The sequence below is a fragment of the Podarcis melisellensis genome (assembly GCF_964234715.1).
Source record: "Podarcis melisellensis genome assembly, chromosome: 6".
Taxonomy (NCBI): Eukaryota; Metazoa; Chordata; class Lepidosauria; order Squamata; family Lacertidae; genus Podarcis; species Podarcis melisellensis.
Genome location: NC_138538.1, coordinates 80,806,177 through 80,826,939, shown reverse-complemented (window position 1 = coordinate 80,826,939; position 20,763 = coordinate 80,806,177). Strand labels below are relative to the sequence as shown.

The window sequence follows — 20,763 nt, the reverse complement described above, 5'->3', positions numbered from 1 at the left end:
AGCAAAGGCAGTTCATAACAGTAATTTTGAATGTTGTTGTTTTTCCTGTCTGCCAGGTTATCTGATAATGCCTTATCTGATTGCCTTTCCTGGTAGTCTGCCCATTCCCTTGAAATGGTGATTACCCAATTCCAGAGACAATGGGAAGATTCCCTCACCCCCTCCCTCCTTGCAGAGAAAACATTTGGTCAGTTCGGGAGTCAAAATGGTTTCAGGGCGGTCTTCCTGTGCTGCTCCAGACATGTAGTCCACATATCTATGTATGTGCTTGGTTGGTACATTTATGAACATTTATTAAATTTTATTATTACATAGCCTCATTATATCAATGCTAAATTATAATACAGTTGCTAATACTAATCATTCAAATACCAAATTAAATAATTTTAGTGGCCCCCCGTGTGCTAGAATTGGTCGTTTGGTGATTTACTTTGTTTCTGCGTTCCAAAATCTTACTGTTTTCAATTACATTCCAGTCATAATAGTCATCCCTTGTACAACAGCTGCAGTTTCTGATTTGATCCTGGAATGTCCTGCTTTTCCTTAGGACATCCCTATTTTCGCTAGAGAAAAGTTGGAAGGTATGGAATTATCTGGCCCCCGAGCCATCTGAAGGCAATCCTGTATAGGGATTTTTCTTTTTAATGTTCAATGTTTTATTATGTTTATATGTATGTTGGAAGCCACCCAGAGTGGCTGGAGCAACCTGGTAAGATGTGTGAGGTATAAATAGTTACATTATCATTATGGAATGGGATATCCCTATTTTCATTGGAGAAATGTTGGAGGGTATGCCTTCTTCATGTGCCTCTTCCATGCGAAGTCCAGAGGGTGTCAACATAAGAACGTGCCTTCCTGCAGTGTCCCCCCCCCCATTTGTGGCATGCTCTCCCCAGGAAGGTTCGCCTGGTGTCTTCATTATGCACCTTTAGGCAGCAGGTGAAAACATTCCTCTTCTTTCCTAGGCCTTTGACTAATTGACTAATTAAACATCAATGGGATTTTAAACTCGGGCGGGAGGTATTGTTTTCATTTATTATTCTGGTGTGTGTTTTTTGTTTCCATATTGTAAACCACCTTGTGATCCTCAGATGAAGGGAAATATGTAAATTTAATAAATAAAATTCTGTAAAACACATGGACAAAGATAGCAGCTCTCCCAGGTTTAACTGAGCTCTCCCACTGTGTGGTGCTTGAAGCCATGTTTTTATAATTAGCAATCCTATACAAAGTATCAAGTAGCAGTCAGACACAGCAGTAAAAGGTAAAGGGTCCCATCAGGTCCAGTCGTGACCGACTCTGGGGTTGCGGCGCTCATCTTGCTTTATTGGCTGAGGGAGCTGGCGTACAGCTTCCGGGTCATGTGTCCAGCATGACTAAGCCGCTTCTGGCGAACCAGAGCAGCGCACAGAAACACTGTTTACCTTCCCGCCGAAGCAGTACCTATTTATCTACTTGCACTTTGACGTGCTTTTGAACTGCTAGGTTGGCAGGAGCAGGGACCGAGCAACGGGAGCTCACCCTGTCATGGGGATTTGAACTGCCGACCTTCTGATCGGCAAGTCCTAGGCTCTGTGGTTTAACCCACAGCGCCACCCACGTCCCTTAGACACAGCAGTAGGGGCAAGTAAAACAGGTGACAACTCTTTTGCCCAGAGTGAAGCAGGGACTTTGAAGAGCAAGTAAAGGGTGGACTGCCATATTTCTGTCTCCAGTCTCTTCCTGTATCATTCATTACACAAACACACACACAAACACACACACAAACACACAAACTGGCAAGGGGTATCAATATTTGCTTTATTCGTTGTCATTTTTCATACAGAATGTGGCATTGCACTCTTAAGTTGTTTCCCAGTTTCCCCCTCTCCTCTATAGTCTCACTTAATTTTTCTATTTCTATTTCTATTTTTGTTGCACACAATTATTTTTCGAGGTGTGTCATTTTGACTTCAAATGTGAAAATGGTCGAGGACAGTCCTGCCATTTAGAGATAACCCAAAATTTCTGACGTTTCTTTTTTCTTTTTTTCTTTTTTTCACTTCAATGCTTGTTACACCATCTCTTAACAAACTTACCAAATTTCTTTTGCCTGCAAAAGACATTCTGCAGGCTTTCTGGTTTCAAAGTCAGACTGATTAATAGTGTGACTGTAATTTACATTCTTCTCCAAGCTGTATTTATTTGAGCTTTGAACATCCCTTACGGTTGTTACTACTAATACCTAACCGTTTAGAGTGCTAAGTGATCCATTATCATGATTGAAATTGGTGTGATAATTCACCTTTGGAAGCCAAACATCCTTGAACTCTTGAATGTGCTAAGGTCTCTTTCAGCTATGAGTCTTTCCTTTTAAAAAGGCTCCCTTGGAAAATCATAGCATACAGTAAGGCTTATCTTGCTGATCTTTGTGCAATTGCATCTGATGACCTTATGGCCAACGCAACTAGCATAGCTCTCTAATATTCACAAGACTATTTTATCAGCATATTTCTTCAGCAAGAAGGCATTTGAATGTCATTGCGATATCTATTTATTCCCATTATTTATATCCTGTCTTTAAGCATATAAAACCTTCCAAGGCAGCTAATAAGAAGCACTAAGAGTTGTATTCAGAGTAGACACATTGACATTAATAGACCTCACCAATGCAGGCCCATTAATTCCAGTGGGTCTAATCTGAATACAAGTTAGCTGAATACAACACTGCATCTCTGGGTTGTTGTTTTTTGTGCGCATCCTCACAACAAAGTTCTCATCCACCTGGTGGTCCAGACTTTGCCCTCCACTAAATTCAGATTTTCTCAATCTGATGGGCTTTCTTACGTGTGCGGTTTGATTTTGCGGAGTGTCACTGCCTTCTTTCATTTTCTTTCCATCACCTCCAAGGAAAGGAGGCAGCCTTCGCTTTTGTGCAGACGTTTTCGGGCATGAAACACCTGTGTTAAAAATTAAAATAAAATTCACCCTTGCAGGTACAGATGGGAAAGGAAAAATGGGAGTGAAGGATGTATAGCAACCCTTCATTCGAGTGACTCCAAATCATCATGTGGCTTGGAGCTACACACTTTTTAAAAAAACTGCTCTTTGGTGCAAATCCGGTATTATTATTTTTTGTATTAGAAAAATGAAAGATGGAAGTGCACAGGTAGTAAGGCGCTCATCTCAGCACTCTAGTCCAGCCATCATTTTCCAACAGGACAGCCTCTCCATGCAAAATAGAAATGTGAAAAAGAGGGGACTACACCTTCTCTCCTTGTTTGTCTCCAGACCATCTTGTCTACAACGATATTCCACCAATGATCATGGTTGAGCACAAATCCCAAAGTCAAGTTGCAGCTTGATGATAGTACAAGCTACAGGCCCCTCATGTTGTCATAGTTACCTGGATAAGTACCCTGTGCTACGGAGCTCTTCCATTTTCATGTGGGCATTTCAGAAAACTAGCTACCATCTCTTGAGTCAACTGCCTGATTATTATAGATTTGCATTATTTATGTAATTTGGTGCACAGGTTTAGTATGTTAAATTCTGATTTTTCTGAAAGACTATGCTGTACGGGGAGAAAGTGTTTATTTTTTATAATAGCCCCTTTTATGATAATAACTTTTGCATCTACATCTGCAAGAGATTGGCGTTCAGATTTGTTCTTTTTGTCCCACACTTCAGCATGCAGATGTTAGATTCTGTAAAATTCCTTCCGATTAGTTCACGCTCAGAAAATGGCACAGTGACCTTATTAGCACTCTTGCACCTGTCAGAAAAACACATTCAAAATTATGGGGGAGCCAAACAACATTTTGCAGGCCTTTTAAGGTTTGGTTTCATTACAGTAATTCCTACACAAAACCCTGGTTTATTTTTCAACTGACAAATGTAAAATTCTAAGTGCAATTTGTTAATGCCCATGGTGAGCCAACTATGAATTTAAAACGAATGTGTTGCAATTGTAATCCTGTTTACTCAGAAGTAAACTCCAACTGATTTCACTCCTTGGAAACTGTGCTTCAAGTTGCAGCCATAGGCTACATTGTAGTCATAATGTGGCCATTTGAATCAATTCATTATTTCTCCTCTTCAAAGCAGAAAACACTTTCACTGACTTAGGTCCTCAGCATTGGGAATTTAAATAATGCATACCTTTCTGGCTTGGATTGAGCACGATTTGGAGAAAACAATGTATAGAGAATTTCAGATCAGTGGTTAAAGGTTCTGAGCACATCCACACTTTCTGAACATAAATTTAGCATGACAATCTTCCAGAAGTAAGTTTAGTACAAAGCTGTAGCATGTAAGAAATGCATCAAAATTAAGATGAACGCTGTCTGAACAAATGTTTGACAATGACATGACGTCCCTTAGAGGCATATTCTGTATTGGTCCAGGATCTAGCATGCTGTCTAATGTTTAGCGTGTTTTGTCCAGCAACTTTAGATAGCTGTGATCTTTTAACACACACACACAAACAAACACAAACAACAATCTACAACCCCAAATTCCAAATCTTACAATTAGAATAAGGGAATTCAAGAAGGCTTTTTCTGCACATGCTGTAGAGGGAAATGAGCTGACGAGGCCTGTCAACCTGGGAACATAGCCCATCTAGGACAGGCATAGGCAAACTCTACAACTCCTATCATCCCTAGCTCACAGGACCAGTGGTCAGGGATGATGGGAGTTGTAGTCCCAAAACAGCTGGAGGGCCGAATTTGCCTATGCCTGATCTAGGAAGACTCTGATCCTAAATCTCCACTGCCTTGAGGGATATATTTCAGAGAAGAAAAAGCTGAGGAGTAAACCCTACACAAATTCGGAGTGGAGTCCTTGAGATGTTTGAATGGCGCCTTGTACAGGTCCTTCCAGCAATTCATTCAGCCAAGCTGGTGCCAAATGTATTGCTCTGCTTTCCTTTGGACCGCCTTAGCAAGGCCAGGGGTCTTGTCATCTGGGCAGCTGAGGATCTCCATACACACTGCCCAGGCTTATGCCGCAGGGACATTTTAGCATTTTAGCAATTTAAGTACCAGTGTTGTATATTTAACCTGCAAGTACAAGTACACTAAGTAAAAGTTATTTGCTCTTTGAAGTTTATACAGAGAGTGTCTTGCGTAGTTTTTATAGGAGGGGAAAATAGAACTACCGTATTTTTTGCTCTGTAAGACTCCCTTTTTCCCTCCTAAAAAGTAAGGGGAAATGTGTGTGCATCTTATGGAGTGAATGCAGGCTGCACAGCTATCCCAGAAGCCAGAACAGCAAGAGGGATTGCTGCTTTCACTGCACAGCAATCCCTCTTGCTGTTCTGGTTTCTGGGATTCAAAATATTTTTTTTTCTTGTTTTCCTCCTCCAAAAACTAGGTGCGTCTTATAGAGTGAAAAATACGGTAATTAAAGGGATCAGGGCTGTCTTCCGCATGCTCTGCAAATGGGCACTAGAGTCTAATTCCCACACAAGCTTCTTTGATCCAAGAGAATTACTTAAAAAGAGAGACTTCCAGGAATGTGCCACTTTTGGAAAAGGGGTGAGAGAGACTTTTGCCAGAGACTCTGATGGGCTGTTACAAGTCAGAGTAGATCTGGGTTGGCAACCTGTGGACTGCTGACGTTTGGCATTAAAACCCTCAGCAGAAATTGTATGTATGCCACTATGGCGGTCTGTGTTTTGTTAGCCCCAAAATGGAACACCAGCAAAGTCCCAACCAAAGAAGAACGGCAACTTAAACTGATGGAATATGCGCAGCTTGTGGATCTAACATATAGAATAAGAGAACAAGAAGAACATTCATTTAAAGAAGATTGGAAAATGTTTACTGAATATATGGGGGGGGGAATGAGTACACTTGAAAATATTGGCAGCATTGAAATAAATTCAACAGTGTAAATAAGTTTTGATGGAAGTAATAATGGAATACTGAATGGTTTAGTTTATATAAAATATGCAGGGATTTATGCTATGTAAAATGAACCATGGAAAGAGAAGAAGGGAAATCACTGATATTTTAAGGTTGTATACATGAATATTCTAAATTGTAAAACAGAAAATTTAAATATCTATCTATCTAATCTAATCTATCTAAATCTATATATACCCACAGCAGAAATTGATCTCAATACTGAATCCCTGTTGTAAGAGCACACTTTGCCCTGGATATAATCACACTGACACTTTGAGTTTAGGAAAAATAAGAAAGCTACATTTATTACAGGAAATGCATGCTGATTCTATCTCACTAAGGTGGTGAAGAGGTTGTTCTGGGAAAGAAAAGGTGGGTGATGGGCCAAAGGTCCAGTCCTCATGCCAAAGAACCACAATGACTGTTCACTCCGCACTCTCACTTACCTTTGAATTGGCAAGTTACTAGCAAGCGGCTCCTTCAAGAATGACAGGTTTTCCCCAAGAGCTGCCACTTGCTGAACCTGAGTCTAAAAGGTTAAAAAAAGTCTGCAATCTGTTTAATGTGGCGCGTGTAGAAGGCTCTTGTTGCAAAAATATTGTTTCTTTTCTTTTTGAAAACCTCTTGCAACCTTGGCAACAGGGGAGGATTATCAGTACAGACAGCCGCGATGTGATTAGACAGTTCATTAGTAGGAAGGTGGAGAATACTAATAGCAAAATTTTCATCTACAGCGATGAGAGCTGACCTGGCATCTGTCTCTGACGGCAGAATCACTTCCCGGTGGTATTAACCACACGCTACGAAGTAAAAAAAAAACCACACATGTTCTTTGTGCAAGAACCCATCAAAGGTAAGGATAACCAAATCACACAGTATATTGAGTTCTGTCGCTCCCGGGGGATCTGTACAGTACCTTAGTGTAGTCTGTTTGTTTTTGCCTCCAATGCATAAAAGATATCCAGGAGGTGTTTTACATGTTAAAATACAAACAGGCACAATTCCCATCTGAAATCCAGCCGCTTCCCTTACCTGCTTTAACTGACCATGTGCAAGACCTAAGATGAATACTGCAATGCGTACATAAATTAACCTGACAAGCGGCGACAATGATGCTTGTCGGTGTTGCTACGTGACATGCTGTTTGATGAGGCTGCAACAATGAAGGCAGGAGGGGGAAGTTTTCACAGGGTAACAGTTCGGTCCTACTCGAGTATGAGCCCCGCCAAGCTCAGTGGGAGTTCCTTCCAGGTAAATGAGAAAGTGGGACGTGGGTGGCGCGGTGGTCTAAACCACTGAACCTCTTGGGCTTGCAGATCAGAAGGTCGGCGGTTCGAATCTATGCAATGGGGGTGAGCTCCCATTGCTCTGTCCCAGCGCCTGCCAACCTAGCAGTTTGAAAGCAGCCCAGTTCAAGTAGATAAATAGGTACCGCTGCAGTGGGAAGGTAAACGGCGAGGTACCACTGTATAGCTTTTCTTGTTGAGAAATGTATTTTTTTCATACTTTTCATAACTGGGGATTTGTGGGCAAACTGGGGATTTGCCTCCTGCTTCATAAAAAGGAAAACAGATCTAACCATGTAATATTTGTAATTTTGGTGTCAACATTTGGGGGCTATGGAGGTCACACAAGCGGAAGGAAAAAAATCGAACAATGTTTGCCAATATCCAAAATGAAAGATATATTTCATTATGTGAACAGAATGGATAAGCTCAAAGATTCAGTTGCCAAGTGCTTTCCAAAGAAGGGGGGGGGAATATTGGGAGCAATTATACAGTGGTATCTTGGTTTTCGAAAGTAATCCATTCCAGAAGACCATTCAAGTTCCGAAACATTCAAAAACCGAAAACTCAATATGGAAGCCTCAATACAACACAGAAAATTCAAAACGGAAGCTGCATGGCACGTTCAACTTCTAAAAAGTGTTCAAAAACTGAAGCATTTACTTCCGAGTTTACTGCATCCGAAAACTGAAATGTTCATCAACTGAGACGTTCAAAAACCAAGGTACCACTGTAGCTAGTTAGAGCTGTTTGGGAGGAAGGCCTACCAATGAATTTATTCTTATGTCTAAAGTAGAAGTACACTACTCATTCATAAGTCACAAAGAGGCCCTCTTGGATGAGACTAAACGTCTAGCACCCACTGAAAATGAAGAGGGTTGGGACCAATCTTCTTCCACTTTGGAAAGGGTACCGCTTAGCAGCGGCCATATCAATAAATTATTATTTTATTTCTTAAATTAAATTTATATACTGCCCTTCAACCCCACCTCCAGAAGAAAGTAGAAGTTGAGATCACCAGTGTTAGTCATTTCAAAGTTGAAAAAGAAATAGCCCTTCCATCAAAGAGAATATATTAGATATTTGATGGGAAGCCCAATAATTCAGGAGCAATTAGATGGGTCCTCAGAGCAGGAAACAGATATGGAACTGCAATCACCACAAGAGGAGCAATCAGAGGAACAAAAGACCACAAGGCAAGGAAAGGTTGCGTCTTTCAACGTGAAGACATTGACCCGAGTAAGTGGAACACACGAGAAGTGGAACAGCAAGCAAATTGCATGATTTCAAAAGTCTACCAGGGCCAAATTACATTTAGATTCTGTCTTCTGCCAATGCAAATGGAATTACAAAAAAAATCCCAAGTTGATTTTTTTGCCCACCCATGCTTTTTTGCTGTATTGTATAGATATAAAACAATAACACACAATGATATATGTTATTAGACTAGCTTAAAAGGTAAAGGGACCCCTGACCATTAGGTCCAGTCGTGACCGACTCTGGGGTTGCGGCGCTCACCTCGCTTTATTTGCCGAGGGAGCCGGCGTACAGCTTCCGGGTCACGTGGCCAGCATGACTAAGCCGCTTCTGGTGAAACCAGAGCATCACACGGAAACGCCGTTTACCTTCCCGCCAGAGCGGTACCTATTCATCTACTTGCACTTTGACGTGCTTTCAAACTGCTAGGTTGGCAGGAGCAGGGACTGAGCAACGGGAGCTCACCCCGTCCTGGGGATTCGAACTGCTGACCTTCTGATCGGCAAGTCCTAGGCTCTGTGGTTTAACCCACAGCGCCACCCTTTAGAGTAGCTTAGGCTGGCATAAAAATATGCAAGATTCCAAGCGGACTAGAAGGAGAGCAAAATATTGCTGCCGCTGCCGCCCCAATCTCTGAGCGATGTGAGATTCCAGGGGTTCACCTGAGAAGTATAATAGCAGGAGTTGTACGAAAGAGATCTGGGCTAAAAGTAGGCTGAAGGCAGAAGGCAGAGCGAGTGATTTCTGCTTGAATCCCAGGCTTGGACTGTGGGAGAAGGAAGACTTTCTGCGGTGTTAATACTGTAATACATCATAGGCTCAGCTTGCATATTATTATTTGTTTGATTGTTTATTAAATTTCCATAATGCCCTTCATCTGAAGATCACATGGTGGTTTACAATATAAAAGCACAAAAATACATGTCATATTAACAAACAATAATGATACCCATCCCTGGACACACACAGTTTAAAAGGCCATAAAGGTGAAGGGACCCCTGATCGTTAGGTCCAGTCGTGGATGACTCTGGGGTTCCAACGCTCATCTCGCTTTATTGGCTGAGGGAGCCGGCGTACAGCATGGCCAGCATGACTAAGCCGCTTCTGGCGAACCAGAGCAGCGCACGGAAACGCCGTTTACCTTCCCACCGGAGCGGTACCTATTTATCTACTTGCACTTTGACATGCTTTCGAACTACTTGGTTGGCAGGAGCTGGGACCAAACAACGGGAGCTCACCCCGTCACGGGGATTCGAACCGCCGACCTTCTGATCGGCAAGCCCTAGGCTCTGTGGTTTAGCCACATGAAGATCACATGGTGGTATACAATATAAAAGCACAAAAATACATGTCATATTAACAAACAGTAATGATACCACCCGCCCCGGACACACATAGTTTAAAAGGCCACAGATTGTTTAATTAGCCAAAGGTCTGGAAGAAGAGGAATATTTTTGCCTGGTGCCTAAAAATACGTAATAAATGTGCCAGGTAAGTCTCCTTGGGGAGACCATTCCACAAGTAGGGAGCAACTGCAGAAAATGCCCATTCTCATGTTACCGCCCTTCAGACCTCGGATTGGGATCGCACATTCAGCTCATATGGGGAGAGGCAGTCCTTGAGGAACAGGCAGACCCCAGTTTATGTGCGTTCAATATGTGCACAAGCGTGTATATATGTGTCGCACTGGAACGGGGGTGGGATGGGATGTTTGCAGGCTTTTCAGTGGGTTTCAATTACCGTATTTTTCCGTGTATAAGATGATATTTCCCCCCAATTTTTTTAAGTTTAAAATTGGGGGTTGTCTAATAATAATAATAATAATAAATTTTATTTTTACCCTGCCTTCCCCGCCCGGAGCCGGGCTCAGGGCGGCTAACACCAGTAAAATTACAGTAAAAACATAACGGGGGGGACCCAATTTAAAATACAGGTTAAAATGCAATTTAAAATGCAGCCTCATTTTAAAAGTACCCCATAGATCAAAACCACAAGGGTAGGGAAACATAAGGGTCAGAATGAGTCCAAACCAAAGGCCAGGCGGAACAGCTCTGTCTTGCAGGCCCTGCGGAAAGATGTCAAGTCCCGCAGGGCCCTAGTCTCTTGTGACAGAGGGTTCCATCAAGTCTGGGCCAGTACTGAAAAGGCCCTGGCCCTAGTTGAGACCTATCTAACCACCTTGTGACTTGAGACCTCCAAAATGTTGTCATTTGTGGACCTTAAGATCCTCCGCGGGGCATACCAGGAGAGGCAGTCCTGTAGGTACTAGTGTCCTACATGGAATGTTGCAATTAAATATATAAATAAATACAAGCCACCATCCATATTCTCTCCCCCCCCCCCAGGCTCCCCTCACTATTGGCCTCACAACAAACTCTGATCTGGTACTCCCCCCCAACAGCCCCCACTCCGGACATTGCCCTTCCACCTGGTCCCCTCAGTCGCCCCCTGGCTACCCAGAACCCCCCCCATTCCCCAAGCGCACTCAGTCCGGCAGCTCTGGCAGTCGCAGCTTCTTGATCAGCATTCGGATTTGCCAGCGCTCGTGGAGTAAATATGGCACATACCGTAAATACCGAGACAAAAGTGCAACACACAGGGGAGAGAGCTGGAGCTGCAGCTACTGTGGAGTTACACTGAGCTGACAGGAGCAGCCACCATGACACAGCTTGCCTCACTATTTGCCTCACTATTAAATATAAAAGTTGTTCTGTTTGGTGTTTAAAATATTTATTTCTTAATTTTGGACTCAAAAAATAGGAGTCGTCTTATACATGGGGGCGTCTTATACACGGAAAAATACGGTACACACAATTTCACTATAGCTGTCAACTTACAGATTTGGAAATAAGGGACCAGCAGCCTCGAAAATAAGGGATCAGCAGCCAAAATAAGGGGTTTTCAGGGCACAGGTATGTTCAACTGCTGAGCCCCTCCGAGCCAAAGGCAGAAAGCCTAGCTAGCAGCCAAACGAAGCCTCGAACGGTCATTCCCACAGCGCAGCAACCCGGCAAAGGGGATGCAGCAAGGAAAACCACCATCACCTCTCCACTGGGAAGCGCTGAGCAAAGGCGAGTCCCCTTTGATCGGCACAAGGCATGCAAGCCCAGTTGTTCTTAGACTCCTTATTGGGTGAGCAACGCAGCCAAGCAACACAGTTGGAGCCTCCCTCCTCCCTGGCCAGCAGGGAGGGAGGGAGAGGAGCTGCTTCCTTTGAAACCCAGGAAATTTAAGGGACATCATCAATAAGGGACAGCAGTGGGACACGGCACTGGGATAAGGGAGTTTCCCACCAAATAAGGGACGGTTGACAGCTATGAATTTCACCAATGCATGTGGTGCCTCAGAACATAACCCCATGTAAATGGGGGGTGGGGCACTGCACGAGCCATTTAAGGCTTTATAGGTCAAAATCAACACTTTGAATTGGGCCGGAAACTAATTGGCAGCCAGTGGCAGCTGGGATTGGCATTATATGCTCAAACCTTTTTACCCCAGCAAGCAACCTGGCTGCCAAATTCTGCACCGGTTGAAGTTTCCAAACTGTCTTCAGAGGCAGGCCCACGTATAACGTGTTGGAGTAATCTAACCTAGAGGTTGCAAAAGCACAGATGACAGAAGTTAGACTATCCGTGTCTGGATCGAGGCACAGCTGGGCCAAAGCTGATGTAAGGCACTCTGTGCCACCGAGGTCTCCTGAGCCTCAAGGGATAGCAAAGGATCCAGGAGTATCTCCAAGCTATGTACCCTCCCCTTCAAAAGCATTGTAACCCCATCAAGAGCAAACCACCTCCCAGCCATTGCTTGAATTGCAGCAGGGGAAAATGACCTCTCTGTTTAAGTTGCTAATGTAAACATAGCCTGACAGAGAAGAAAACCATCGAATTGTGCAGGAAATACAGGGACGCTTCCCTGTTTCCAATGTGGGCAGACAGAGAAGTGTACCCACCTTAGCAAATGGAGGACTTCCATCTGCAGAGCTATACTTGGGGGAGAGAGATGACTGCAATAATCAGGGCCAGCTCAGAGCATTTTGCCACATGAGGCAGAGCCCACTGATGCCAGTGTTCTTCACCTCAAGCACTGACCTTCCACTTCTGTTTGCCAACAGCTGCTACATGAGTGCCTGGATGCGGTTGGAGGATGGATGGCGGCTAACAGATTGAGGTTGAATCCTGACAAGACAGAAGTACTGTTTCAGAGGGACAGGGGGCGGGCAGGCGTGGGGGACTTCCTGGTCCTGAATGGGGTAACTGTGCCCCTGAAGGACCAGGTGTGCAGCCTGGAAGTCATTTTGGACTCACAGCTGTCCATGGAGGCGCAGGTTAATTCTGTGTCCAGGGCGGCTGTCTATCAGCTCCATCTGGTACGCAGGCTGAGACCCTACCTGCCCATGGACTGTCTTGCCAGAGTGGTGCATGCTCTAGTTATCTCCCGCTTGAACTACTGCAATGCGCTCTACATGGGGATACCTTTGAAGGTGACCCGGAAACTGCAATTAATCCAGAATGCGGCAGCTAGACTGGTGACTGGGAGCGGCTGCCGGGACCACATAACACCGGTCCTGAGAGATCTGCATTGGCTCCCAGTACATTTCCGAGCACAATTCAAAGTGTTGGTGCTGACCTTTGAAGCCCTAAATGGCCTCGGTCCTGTATACCTGAAGGAGCGTCTCCATCCCCATCGTTCAGCCCGGACACTGAGATCCAGCGCCGAGGGCATTCTGGCAGTTCCCTCATTGTGAGAAGTAAGGTTACAGGGAAACAGGCAGAGGGCCTTCTTGGTAGTGGCGCCTGCCCTGTGGAACACCCTCCCTTCAGATGTGAAGGAAATAAGCAGCTACCCTATCTTTAAAAGACATCCGAAGGCAGCTCTGTTCAGGGAAGTTTTTAATATTTAACACTGTATTGCTTTTCATACTTGATTGGGAGCCGCCCAGAGGGGCTGGGGAAACTCAGCCAGATGGGCAGGGTATAAATAAATTATTATTATTATTATTATTATTATTATTATTATTATTATTTATTACATAGTGCCACAGGGTACTGCAGTGCCAGGTACTGCGAGGTTTTGCCAAAGTCACTTGGTGAGACAGAAATGATGAGACCAAACCCTGTGAAGAAAGTTTGAAAGAGCTGGGCTTGTTTAGCCTGGAGAACAGATGGTGAAGAGGAAACAAGAGCAACACCTTCAGATATTCAAAGGGCTGCCACATTGATAATGGAGTGAGGTTTCCCCTCCTGCTCCATAGCAGAAGACCAAAAATGATGGGTTCAAAAGGAAGAGGTTTTCAGCTCAACTCTAGGAAGGTCTTCTTAAAAGTACAAACTCTGATCAGTCCTGCTTTGGAAGGTGGAGAGTGAATTCTCCTTCATTAGAAGACCTGTGAATATTTTGGCACGTGGGTCCCCTTTCCCAGCAAGAAAGGGGAGCTTTTGAGCCATGTTTTGGCAACTCTTGCAGCCAAACCGGTGTCAAATGCATTGGTCTGCTTTCCTTTGGGCCACATCAGCGAGGTCGATAGATGGGCCATGTAATCTGGGCAGCCCAGGACCTCCATACATACTACTCAGACTTGCTAAAGCAACAAAAACAATGTGGGAGGCAGCCCAGCAAAGGAAGAATGGATACAAGAACCTACTGAATATGCAGAAATGGCAAAACTTACCAGAAGAAAAAGAAATCAATATATATATATGAATGGAAATGGTTTATTGAATAAAAATAGATAAAAACATTGGCAGGATTATTGTAATAACCTGCAGTTTCATAAGAGTATATATTTAGAGAAGATGAACAAATGAGCAAATTAAGTTAATTTGGATATGCAGAAATTAAAAATCAATTTAAGGAACCACAGAAAGAGGGAGAAGGAAGTCAGGTTTTGAAATGTCAAATTGATTGTAAAATTAGTGAAATGTATAAACTTGAAAAGTATAAATAAAGACAAACAAACAAACGATGTGGGAGGCAGCAGTTACGCGTTACCAGTCTCTGTGGCCACAGAGTCAGCTTCACCTGCTGAACAGCAGCCTGAAAGGAGAGAAGGCAGAGTGACTCCACCTGTAGCTTGTCAGCATTCAGGGACTCAGAGGAGAAGGTTCTGATGAGAACCAGCTGTCTTCAGCTTTCTTCAGCAGACCTTCCAGCCTCAGTCAGACACTGGAAGCAACACTTGTAGTTCTTAGTTCTACCTTCCTGCTTCCTGCTCGTCTTGACCATTGGATTCCCAGACCCCTGGACCATATGACCACATGGAATTGCTGTTTGTCTGACCCTAGGCCTGGACCTGACTATGGATGCTGAGTCTGCCTCCAGGCAAGTACACCTCAGAGATTCTTCTGGTTGGCTAGTCTCCCACTCCATGGAGCTCTGGTCCTGGTTGCCCAGCAAGAGACAACAACACCAGCAGGTACTGTAATTCTCCTGCAGTTTGACTTCACCCCCATTGTTTCAGGTCTCCTGGAACCTTTGAGGTCCCTTCCAGCTCTTTGGTTATATGGCTGGATTAAGGCTGTGTGTACGTTACCATTTACTCTGGTTTCAGGATGGGCCTGCAACTGGTATTTAAAGCCGGGTACACACGAAGTTGGGACGCGGGTGGTGCTGTGGGTTAAACCACAGAGCCCAGGGCTTGCAAATCAGAAGGTCGGCGGTTCGAATCCCCGTGATGGGCTGAGCTCCCGTTGGTCGGTCCCTGCTCCTGCCAACTTAGCAGTTCGAAAGCACGTCAAAGTGTGAGTAGATAAATAGGTAACGCTCCAGTGGGAAGGTAAATGGTGTTTCCGTGCACTGCTCTGGTTTGCCAGAAGCGGCTTAGTCATGCTAGCCACATGACCCGGAAGCTGTATGCCGGCTCCCTCAGCCAATAAAGCGAGATGAGCGCCGCAACCCCAGAGTCGTCCGCAACTGGACCTAATGGTCAGGGGTCCCGTTACCTTTACCTTTACACACAGAGTTAGGCACAATCCATAAATTTCCTGTAGCCTCTTGAGAAATACTGCTGTTTTACAAGTTTTCCCCTTAAACCAGTTTCCATCCGATTTGAAAATGCAAGCCACGTTTAAGCTGAGATTTGAAAACCTAGGAGAAATCCATTGCACATATACAGACGACAGCTTCACTATACAGTGGTTTGTGGGTGGGTTGATTAAACCACTGTGCCCATTGGGCTTGCCAATTGGAAGGTTGGCGGTTCGAATCCCTGCGACGGAGTGAGCTCCTGTTGCTCTGTCCCAGCTCCTGCCAACCTAGCAGTTTGAAAACATGCCAGTGCAAGTAGATAAATAGGTACCGGTGTGGCAGGAATGTAAACAGCATTTCTGTGTGCTCTGACTTCTGTCGCAGTGCTCCATTGTGCCAGTAGCGATTTAGTCATGCTGGCCATATAACCCAGAAAGTTGTCTGGACAAATGCCGGCTCCCTCAGCCTGAAAGCGAGATGAGCGCCGCAGCCCCATAGTTGTCTTTCACTAGACTTAACCTTCGAGGGGTCCCTTACCTTTACCTTTATAGTAATAATAGTAATAGTAATTTCTTTATTTGTACCCCGCCCATCTGACTAGGTTGCCCCCGCCTCTGTGGGTGCCTTCCAACCTATATAGAAACACAATAAAACATTACATGTTTAAAAGCTTCCCTATACAAGACTGCCTTCAGATGTCTTTTAAAGGTTATAGCATAGTTACTCATCTTGACATCTGATGGGAGGGTGTTCCACAGGGTGGGTGCCACTACTGAGAAAGCCCTCTTCCTAGCTTTGATCATATTAAACCAGTGCTTAAGGATCTGCTCTAGGTACCTGTTTGGTTCAGAGTACAATTCAAAGTGCTGGTTTGGACAGTGAGATTGAGGTCAGACTACTTGTTTACAGAAAATCTGTACAGATAATATATGGGGGCTTTTTCTGGGTGTTCTCCACTTTCAAAGATGAGGCGGAGAAATGGCCTCCTCTGTTGTAGCTCCCACGTTTTGAATCAATGCCCCAGCTATGTTTGACAGGCATCTAAAATATTAAAAGTTTAAGTGCCAGTTGAAAACATGTATCTTATCCTGAGCCATTGGCAGCTAATTCTGAATATTTGGTGGATCAGGGAATAGCTTCCCTGGTATTTTTAAGTTTCTGTAGTATTTTGGTTCATTTAATTAACTCGTTTTTATTGCTTTTAGTCACTGATTTTTTAATTATTTTGTATTGTGAGTCTCCTTTGAAACCTAGATGACCTTGCAAGGTGGGACCAAAATATTTTAATTTGTGAATAAATATTGGGTGTAACTAGATGTTGTTCACACATAGCAGCTGGTGCTGAAAAGAAAGCAGAAGGTTTGTGTCTTCTTCTCTCCCCCCACAAATGTCTAGTAAAATAGAAAGTGTAACAATATCGCATTGAGCTGCCCCCCATTCTTCATGGGTAGTGTCTGGGGTGTGTATAATATTTTTATTAATATACTTTAATCATTTATATCCTGCCTTTCAAAAAGGAACTCTTTTCCAGGCAGCTTGCATAAGTAAAACCTCAAAACAACGATTGAAACAGCTTCAAATAACATAGTTTTTAAATGCACCTTCCAAAATCTGAAAGGGCAAAATGGGGACAGTGTTTTACCAGAAACTGGTATTAGAAAACAGACTTTTGCCAGTAACTAGGGGCCCCTGGATGCGGGTGGCGCTGTGTGTTAAACCACAGAGCCTAGGACTTGCCGATCAGAAGGTTGGCGGTTCGAATCCCTGCGATGGGGTGAGCTCCCGTTGCTCAGTCCCTGCTCCTGCCAACCTAGCAGTTCGAAAGCACACCAAAGTGCAAGTAGATAAATAGGTACCACTCCAGCAGGAAGGTAAATGGTGTTTCCGTGTGCTGCTCTGGTTCTCCAGAAGCGGCTTAGTCATGCTGGCCACATGACCCGGAAGCTGTACGCCAGCTCCCTCGGCCAATAAAGCGAGATGAGCGCTGCAACCCCAGAGTCAGCCACGACTGGACCTAATGGTCAGGGGTCCCTTTACCTTTACCTTTAGGGGCCTCTGGAGTATTTTGTTTCTTCTATTTCTCATCTTTTGGCATGAGTGCCATTGGTTATGTAATTAAAACAGCATCACCCACACATAGGAGGAAGGTATTGGTATGCTCAGTGGACCTCCAAGGTTCGCACAAGTACAAAATATATTGGAGAGGGGGACAAAAGATGGGAAGGATCCCCAGAGAGCTTATTGAGACTGAAAGTGTGCGCTGGGAATGAGATTTTGGCCAATGGTGAAGGGTTAAATATTGTATGGGAGTGGGATGGGGAATGGACAGGAGAGTTTTGAAGGACCTCATAGCCGAAAGCCTGGAGCAGTGAACTGAAGCATCTCCTCACTATTTTGTCTTGTTTTTGGAGCTCTGAATGGTGCAGCTCAAATGTTTGTGTGTAAAAGTTGAAGATTATTCTTATTTATGCTATGGGGAGGAGACCCACAAAGTGGCTGGCTCTTGCACACCCATTAGGGACTCCTCTCTCTATGAAAATCCTATGTAGAGAGTTAATTCTTCCATCTCTTAACACTTGAAACAGCAATTGCTTTATTTGCCCAGTCCATTTTTAAAAGATCTATCGTTCACACTTGCAAAGTGTTACTATTGGGGGCTCTTCAATACAACCCTGGGGGACAGTAATTGAATGGAGCTTTGCATTGAGGAGGCGGTGGGTAGAGAACTCTTACAAAATACTGTTCCAGCATGCAGTTTGGGGGCACCGTTTCTCTCCAGGGGGCAGAATTCTTCACAAAACCAGGGGAATCAAAAGAGACTCCAGTCCAGTTTGTGGAGAAATCTGCACCAGGTTTGAGACATCGCCCAGTGCGGCTGGAGTAAAATCTTCCCAAGCACAAATGCCTTTTAAGTGGAACTCGGTTGGTAGGTTTGCGGTGCTGCGTTTGGCGAAGGGCAGAGTCAGAGATGGCATGCAATGGACCCTGTGCCTTGACTGTCAGCCTGCGGTTAGGGCAGAAGTAAGAAGCAACACATCTCAACCCTGCCCCGGGAATAACTGGCAACTTTAAAGAAGGATGCTCCATCAAGACGAATATGACTCATTCAAAAACTAACTCTCTCCTCATCTTCTACCTCAGTTTCTTGCTGCTTGTCCACTTAAAAAGTGAGCATTATTTTGTTTCTTTCTTCTGTCATTATGTCTAGTTAAAGAGATAAAACGCTTCTAGCAGAAATCTCTAAAGATGATAAATGTTGGCAGGCAGGCAGAGCAAGGGGGAGAGAGACCTAAATGTCAAAAGTATGTTTTCTAAGTTTTAGAAAACTTATAGAACAGGTGGCTTTGGGGCCATAGAACTTTGAGATGCTCAGCAAGACAAACATTTTTGAACAAATAGTTATTTCAAAAGATGACCCGCCTGAAATACTCCTGCGTTCTTCAGCAGTGTTGAACTTTGTTGTTATTAGACATGTGCTAAGGCTCAAGGTTTAACATGTTAAATGGGTGGGTTAATATATTTCTTTTTTTCTGCATTCTATTGCAACTTATTAATCTGTTCATCACATCTGCTTTTGACATTTGACGCTCTCTTGCACTGTCGTTTGCTTAAAAGCCAGGCCACAGAAGTCTGAGGACAGGGAAACCTCGGAGAAAAGCTTCCACAAAATGTCACAGGGCATTTAATTTCTCTCTCTCTCTTGTAAATACAACCCTTCCATTAGGAGGAGAAAGGCAGTGTCCATTATTGACTTTTTTTTACCTTTTCAACAAACTCCCACTTTATAGGGTGGTGTGAAAAAAGCTTTTGAAATGGGTTTTCTTTCATCATTTTGTCAGAACGATGACAGTACGTACAGCATGAAATTCAAAGTGGGCTCAGCTGGCAGAGGATGATCTGTGTTTATGAAGGGATGGCTCTATTGAACAGGTTTTGAAACCAACAATCGGTGTGTGCGCGCTTCTTCTGTGTCTGTGTTTTTGTCTGAAGGGGCTGTGTGATTTGTTGCCTGCCGAATGTGAATCTTAATCAGGCAAGCTTACAGCAGCTGCCATTAAGCAAGAAGACTTGGAATTAGTACACAATGCCTTGTAATCTGGGTCACCTTCTGTTGCTGCCTGCATAAAACCGTTGTTACCCACATAGTTTTATAGTGCCGATACTGGGAGCTATTAACATGAGGCAGACAAATCAATCAACAGAAGACAAAACTTTAGAAAAGGCATGCGGTTATGGGTAACTTTTTGAACAGTGCTAACCTCAAATTGGCCTGGGGGCCAATTTTTATCTCGTACTTATCTCGTATTGAAAATTACAACATACATTTGATAATGCATTACACAATTTTAGTAGCATAAACAATGCCTCGTTTCTCTTAACTAAAGCATATACTAATTTAAAAGAAACAAATTATAGCAAAGCGGTTAATATTATTAATAGTTCATGTCAACCTTCCAAAACCCTAGAAAAAGGTTGCAACTAAGCCATAAATTTAGATTTCTGTTATGTCTTAATCTAATATTGCTTAGTTTTGTTGACTGTGATAACTTTATCCACGTCTTTTGCATTGGATATTTTAGAATTTCCCCAGTTCTTAGCAACGGCAAGTTTAGCAATGCAACACGTGCCTATGATGCGTGCTTATTCACTTACCGCCTTTCTCATGCTCGCACATTGTCTCTTCTCACACTTGTGGGCACACAGACACACCATACCCTTCAGCAGGCAAATAATGGACCATGCCCGTTACAATATCTTAAATGGGGTTCTAGAGAAGGAACATGTGAATGCATGAGAGAACTGCATACACAGCCTGAAGAGACAAGCCATAGCGAATTGGATGGCTTGTGTCCTTGACGGATAAAACTTCGGTAGTGAAACAGAAAGCAAAGCTCCACTATATGTGTGATTCTGTTTCATTGGATTCTTGCCACACTCAAAATGTCCCCTCTAAAGCTCAGTGATTCAGTGGCATAGCGTGGGGGGTGCAGGGGGGGGCGGCCGCACCGGGTGCAATATCTGGGGGTTAGGGTTAGGGGGCGCAAATCCACGGGTTAGGGGGCACAAATTACTTGCCTTGCCCCGGGTGCTGACAACCCACGCTACGCCACTGCAGTGATTCACACGTCGCTTTCCAACTCAGAAACTTTTGCGCTTACGTAAAACAGGCTAAATTAGTGCACTGCAGAAATGCGCTTAACATAGCAAGGGGCACTCTACTAACTTTACCACCACATCAACAAAAGGATCAAGGAGGAGGTTTCCCCACTGGCAGATTTCTCCAGACCATGTTGCATGGGAAAGCACTTGAACGTTGCTACCACTGCACTCTTCCCCCGAGATCTACCCATGAACTAGATCCAGTT

The 20,763-nt window shown here is 44.0% G+C and overlaps 1 protein-coding gene across 1 annotated transcript in view; it reads left to right on the top strand.

Annotated features, from left to right (window-relative positions):
• The first annotated feature begins 18,228 nt into the window (after positions 1-18,228).
• CRB1 (crumbs cell polarity complex component 1) overlaps positions 18,229-20,763 on the top strand; it is a 139,002-nt gene continuing 136,467 nt past the window's right edge. The window contains exon 1 of the mRNA XM_081914974.1: positions 18,229-18,564. Within this exon, the coding sequence (XP_081771100.1) occupies positions 18,495-18,564 (70 nt within the window). The 5' untranslated portion in view covers positions 18,229-18,494. The remainder of the gene's footprint in view (positions 18,565-20,763) is intronic.